General features: G+C 42.5%; 1 protein-coding gene across 5 annotated transcripts in view; it reads left to right on the top strand.

Moving 5' to 3' along the window:
- The window catches only part of Sbf2 (SET binding factor 2), a 355852-nt gene that overhangs the window by 307584 nt on the left and 41358 nt on the right, over positions 1–6910 (top strand). For 4 of the 5 annotated variants that reach the window (XM_021166298.1, XM_029479590.1, XM_021166296.1 and 1 more), the window contains exons 27-28: positions 3430–3626; positions 5829–5969. In XM_021166298.1, the coding sequence (XP_021021957.1) occupies positions 3430–3626; positions 5829–5969 (338 nt within the window). The remainder of the gene's footprint in view (positions 1–3429; positions 3627–5828; positions 5970–6910) is intronic. The other variant, XM_029479589.1, reaches the window with a different exon arrangement.

The following is a 6910-nucleotide window of genomic DNA, read 5'->3' as shown; positions in this document are numbered from 1 at the left end:
AAAGAATGGGAATGGGTGGGTAGGGAAGTGGGGGGCGCTATGGGGGACTTTTGGGATAGTATTGGAAATGTAATTGAGGAAAATATGTAATAAAAATAATAAAAAAAACATAAATAAGGCTGCTATGAACATAGTGGAGCACGTGTCCTTCTATGTACACTCTAGCCCATTTTAGCTCCTGGATAAAGAAAGGCACATAGATATCATATTTTTATTAACAAGCCACAAGCACTAATAGCTGGGCAGATTCTGATCTATTCTAACCTGACTAGGCTGCTACTACCCAGTTACATGCCCTCTTTCTTGCTTCTGGTCTTGCCCTGTTCTCTCTGGTCCATGTGTGTCTTCATAGCTGCTTTCTCATTGACCTCTCATGGTGAATCCTCCTTATGGGGTCTGGAAGTCATCTCACAAACCACTCAGACACCAATCTCAGTCAAATAGGGATGGTTTATTGAATGCCATACCCCAAGACTGTTCTATCAGGGCCACAGGACAGATTTGGGAGCTGACTGTGACATTGAGTTAAGATCCTACAGGGCTTTTTAAGCCTGATATCTACAAACATCTGTGCCACATTATTCCACCAATCAGGATTTAGGAATAAGGGATTTCCTTAAGAACATGACTTTGTTGTACACTTACCCTGCTCCCATCGGTTGGGGTGTTCAACTGTGGCGGGGGACTTGTCGAACTTTCATGTCTTGACTTGCCAACCAGATGTCAGTTACATATACATGGCTCTTTCTCTCAAGTGGGATGTCAGTTCTCAGGAGGTCTTGGGAACTTAAACTTTATTCCACCCCTACTCAAAATGGAAGTCTTTATTGTAAATAGATGCAGGTGTCTCTCTTATGTTGGGACCCATCCCAGCAGCAGCTTATAAAGCCAAATGCCATAAAAGCTCACACACGGGTGCAGGAAGTGCTTCTGGGTGGTTGATTTGGGTCCAAGTTTATTGTGGCTAACTAGAACAAAGCAGTTCTAACTGACTTCTGTAGTGGTTGGTTTCCAAGAACACCAAAGCACAGAACATAACAGAATATGCAATCAACTTGAGCATGAAAAAGTTTCCTAGTCTAGTAACAGCAGAAACAACATATGAGAGAGTCTCCTTATAACATTAGTAACAGCACAAAATGGCAGAGTAGCCAGGTAGCAGTTACCTAGGCCTTAACACTTTCCCTAGGCTTTAACATTCCATCTGGGCCTTAACACTCCTGCCCTCTCCAGTTGGTTTCTCCTTGTGTTCTTCTCTACCTCTAGGGACCCCCTGACTGGAATCAGAAGTCTCCCCCTATCACTTCTGCTCAGCTAACTGGCTGATCAGCTCTTTATTACCAATCATAACATAGAAACCAGAGATGCGTGACCATGTCAGCATCTGGGCTGCAACCAGTTGTCTGAATACACAGTGCACAAAACCATCCCCCAGTAATTCTGACCCCAAAAGAAGAAATAGAAGTGTCTAGTAAATATATGAAAAAATGATAATCTTTAGTCCTTAGAAAAATGGGCCAAAGTGGGATTCAGCTCCAGAGGAGGCCCCCATGGCCTGACACTATTACTGAGGCTATGGAGTGCTCAAAAAAGGGATCTATCATGACTCCCCTCCGAAAGACCCAGCAAGCAGCTGAAAGAATCAGATGCAGATATTTGTACCCAACCAGTGGACAGAAGCAGCTGACCGCTGTTGTTGAATTAGGGAAGGCTGAAAGAGACTGAGGAGAAGGGTGACCCTGTAGAAGGCCCCCCGGGATCTCTCAAACACTGGACCACCAAACAGACAGCATACACCACCTGATATGAGGCCCCCAACACACATACAGTAGAGGAGTTCTGGGTCTGTGCTCATTCAGAGATGATGCACCTAACCCTCATAAGACTGGAGGCCCCAGAGAGTTTAGAGGTCAGGTAGTGAGTTGGGGAGGAGGTGTGAGATGTGGAGCAGTGGGATGGTGAATGGGGAGCAGGGGGCAGGGAATGGAATATGGAGTGTAAAAGATAAATTAAAAATAAATAACATTTTTAAAAAAGATATATGAAATTCCCTGAGAATTAATTGTAAGGTTTTTTTTTAACTTAAAAATTCTTTTTTTTTTTCTTTTATTGAATTTTTTTTCTTTTTTTTTTTTCTGTATAGCCCTGACTGTCCTGGAACTCCCTTTGTAGACCAGGCTGGCCTTGAACTCAGAAATACGCCTGCCTCTGCCTCCCAAGTGTTGGGATTAAAGGCGTATGCCACCAATGCCTGGCTGAATATTTTCTTTATTTACATTTCAAATGTTATCCCCTTCCCTGGCTTCCCCCCACTCCCGGAAACTCCCTATCCCATCCGCCCTCCCCCTGCTTCTATGAGGGTGCTCACCCACCCACTCTCACCTTCCTGCACTGGCATTCCCCTACACTGGGGCCCACCCACTCTCACCTTCCTGCACTGGCATTCCCCTACACTGGGGCCTCAAGCCTTCACAGGACCAAGGGCCTCTCCTCCCATTGATGCCCATAAGGCCATCCTCTCCTACATACATATGCATCTGGAGCCATGGGTCGCTCCATGTGTACTCTTTGGTTGGNGGGAGCTCAGGGGGGGGGGCTTGGGGGGGGGCTGGTTGGTTGGTATTGTTGTTCTTCCTATGGGTTGCAAACCCCTTCAGCTCCTTCAGTCCTTTCTCTAACTCCTCTATTGGAGACTTCATGCTCAGTTCAATGGTTGACTGTGAGCATCCACTTCTGTATTTGTCAGGCACTGGCAGAGCCTCTCAGGAGACAGCTATATCAGGCTCTTGTCAGCAACTACTTGTTGGCACCCTCAGTAGTGTCTGGGTTTGGTGACTGTATATGGGATGGATCCCCAGGTGGGGCAGTCTCTGGATGGCCTTTCCTTCAGTCTCTGATATAACATAAACTTAGTTGTACACACCTTTAATCCAAACCTTTGGGTCTCTGTGAGTTCAAAGACAGGTTGATCTCCATCAAATTCCAGGCTAGTATTTAATAAGCCCATGACTGTAAATAAACAAACATCACTATATGGTGTTAATGAAATGGTTAAACTTGGTTTGACATTTGCACATACCAAACCATTTGGTTTTGATTTTCAATCCTTTTACTTTTCTAGCAATCCCAGTAGCAGCAGGTGGGTCTCTGTGAGTTCAAGGCCTTCTTCCTGTGTGTGACAAGCTCCAGGCCAAACAGAGCTACATGATAAGACCCTAGCGCAAAAAAAAAAAAAAAAAAAAAAAAAAAAATTAAATGAACTTCCAAATTTTATGATATATCTCAGCCAATGTGTTTCTGCATGTTTAAAATTCAGTAATATTATGCTATTTATACTTTTACATTATCTCCTCCCCCCCCCCCCCCCCCGCCCTTGTTTCTTACCCTTCTTCTCCCCAAACACTCTTATTCCCTCTGCCATTCCTGAAGCTATCCTGGCCTTTTAGTCATACCTCAAGCTGTACAAGACAGTAGTTTACCAAGAGTAGCCCGCTGCTATCGACACAATCGCCTGCCCGTCGTATGTTGGAAGAACTCGAGAAGTGGTACTCTGCTCCTTCGATCTGGAGGATTCCATGGGAAGGGAGTTGCTGGTCTGTTCAAATCACAGAACTCCCCTCAAGCCGGTAAGAATTTCTGTACAGCATAACTCTCACAGGAGTATTCCTAAAACTCAGCCAGGCATAGTGGTCCAGGCCTGTGGACTCAATTCCTTGGGAGACTGAGGCAGGACCACTTGATCACAGGAGTTTAGATGCCATTGTAAGACCAGAGAGACAGTCTCCCCAAAATTAAAGGGACTAAAACCTGGGCTCCAGCTGCCACTCCCCACACTTTTGTCACTGTCCACATGCAGAGTGCACAACGCTGGACTTAAGTGAAGACAGCGGCAGGCCTGTGGGACGTCACATTGCACTGCCATCTTACTACCATAGCTCATCTTCTCTTTGGATTTTGATCAATAACAGTTTTGGTTCTAGGCTGCTTTCATTCTGACAATCAGAATATCTGTCCATTGTTGGAAACTAGATTGTACCAGTCTTTGGTATTTTTTCTGAAAAGTAATCTAGATAATTTAACAGCTGTAGAGATAAAAGGGGGTTTTGTCTTGTGTGGCATGGGCATACACATGAACCGCAACAGTAAACTTGACTAGAATGCAGCTTTCAAGAGGTTTCAGACAAGGAATCTTTTCGAAAACTAGGGAAATAGGAAGTGACATTGTCCCTTGTCCTGGGGATGTTTTTGAGTACCGTAACCAAAGGTCTTGAGCTGTAGTTTGCTGACTCTTTTCAGAGTTTCTGGTTAAACTTTGGCCCACCACAGTATTAGATATGATTTGGGGAGTAGCACTCTTTCCTCTTTAGAATGCAGAGTCTCTGGTCTAGAAGAGCCATGTGTTTTTTGAGATCTCTATTTTCATCCACTTCCCTCCAGTGTGCCCCCCTCATAATGTGCTTGATTGAGGGCACCGTGCAGTGCTGTATTTGCCTGGGTTGGCTTTTCTGCAGTACTGCAATTAAAGGAAGTTGATTTTACCACTTTCTGTTTTGGGGGAGGTCTTCCAAGCCAGAGTGTGCCGGTCTAAGGGCAGAAAGCCTGTGAGCTCAAGAGCATTTGCAAGCATATTCTGGTACCGTAGGAAAATTATTCCACTGTGCCCTGATGAATATGATAGGAATTTAATTTTTATATCCTAGTATGTATTTTATATTTCTAAATAAATATATCTGTTTATGTTTTGACGTTTTTCAAATTGGGATGTGCCTCCTAATTGATGTGATCAGAAAGGATAGTGTCATAGTTAAACAACACATGACCCTTATAATTGATGTTGTTGTAGAGCAAATAAAAATAATGCTAATTATTTTCTGTTTCAGGTATAAGAAAATATATAATTCTATTGTCCTTTTAGTACACCTCTTTTTGGGGCCTGAGCTTGACAAGGCTATAATAACACCTGTAACCCCAGTACTTGGGAGAGGTGGAGGCGGGAGGAGCAGTATTAAAGGGTCAGCCTCAACAATATGACTTTGTTCTGTATCCAACCTGGAGAGACAGCTCAGTGACTGAGAGCACTGACTGCTCTTCCAGAGGCCCTGAGTCAATTCCTAGCAACCACATGGTGACTCACTACCATCTGTGATGGGATCCAATGCTGCCTTCTGGTGTGTCTGAAGACAGCTGCAGTGTACTCATATACATAAAATAAATAAATATAGTTTTAAAATGAAGAATACACACATAATTCTTTTAAAAACTGAAGAATACACACACACACACAGAGGGCCTAAACCCATTTCAGTGATTCAGTTTTATTTCATACAACTAGGCTCATATTTCTGCCAACTGTTTGCTTTATACTTGTTTGTATTGTGCCCATATTCTGCCCTCCTTTAGAAGGACCAGAGAATGTGGCAAAAGTGGCTCCAATATTGCTCCTGTCTTCCTCTATTCTTCCAGCAGCAGGGCCCCACAAGCTCATGTCATCTGTTAAGCCAATCAGGAATCCTCACATTTGCCTACTCTGAAATACCACTCTTCCCTCCCTGCTCCCACACAGTAGCCTGGGCAGGATGGGAGAAGGTTATCAAGGAGATGTTTGTTAGTGTTCATTTTGATTATCAGTACACCTACCTGTGATTAGAAGACTAGTCCTGCCCTGGCTTTTCAGACTTGGGCCCTTTATGGGAGAATGATGAGCACCTGAGAAGTAGGTGTATTGAAACCAGCATCAAAAGACAAGCCACAGAATACACTTAACGTCTAACGGGCTTATATTTGGGTGTGGTAGCATGAAGTTATACGTGTTTCCTTTTGTATTACAGTTTCTACCTCCTCTTTAGAATCTTCCAGTAGCATAGAGCAAGAAAAGTACTTGCAAGCCTTAGTGACTGCAGTCATTGTCCATCAGAAACTCAGAGGCAGCAGCACTCTCACTGTCAGACCAGCGCTTGCTCTGTCCCCAGGTAAGGGCTGATGATGCTTTCCTTGACAACGCCTCTGAAAAGGCAGTGTCTGTTTCCGAGGTTAATCCCTTTAGAATCGTACTTTTAGTTCATTCAACATGACTGTAACATTTTTACCATGAAAGACCATAACTTTAGCTTCTTTTACTAAGAAGTCAAAGCACCACTGTTAATGTCTAGTAATTAGTAGCTATGTGTAGAGATTCAATTATTTTCTTTTAAAAAGAGTAATAATGTAAGAGATATCAAACATAAAGTAATCCCTAAGGTCTATAAAGTTATACTATAAAGATGAATGTATAACTTGAAAATCTGGTTATTAAATGTGTAATTTATTAAAATTATCATATAAACTTGAAATTCCCCAAATTCCTTTAGCCTTTTATGGTTTTTGCATTAGTTTGTTTTCTGTAGATTTGGATGAAGCATTAAGACTTGTACTAATATTCTGTTTCAGTTATCATGTGATGGAACCCCAAAGGGTTCATGTAGAGGTAACCCTAATTGTTAGACAGGCGCATGTGACTTGAGAAGTTGGTCTCTTTGGCTTAATCAGCTATCTGAATTACCTCAACATAAGCAGAAAGTGGCTTTTCTTGCAAAGTAACACCATGCATGCCTTTCTTCATTTATCATTGGATTCTCTGATTGCACTTGCCAAACCTAACTCTATAATCTTTCAAATATGTGTTATCTCTGCTAAAATACTAACATTGCCATGTTATCTCTAATAAAGCTTTTGGGATTTAAACAGTACAATGTTTGGCAGCAATTAGACATGCTACTTGTGAAGATAACTTTTTGTCATTTGAGTAATGTTAACCTGAACACCATGGGTTTTTTTTGTTCTTTTTTTTTTTTTTTTTTTTTGGCTGACTTTAGGGACTGAAAGGAGGTCTTCAAGAATGTCCACTGTGCTTAAGCAGGTAGTGCCAGGACAT

Source organism: Mus caroli, chromosome 7, assembly GCF_900094665.2.
Source record: "Mus caroli chromosome 7, CAROLI_EIJ_v1.1, whole genome shotgun sequence".
Classification (NCBI taxonomy): Eukaryota; Metazoa; Chordata; class Mammalia; order Rodentia; family Muridae; genus Mus; species Mus caroli.
Note: the sequence above shows the minus strand (reverse complement) of the source record. Positions and strands in the feature narration are given on the sequence as shown.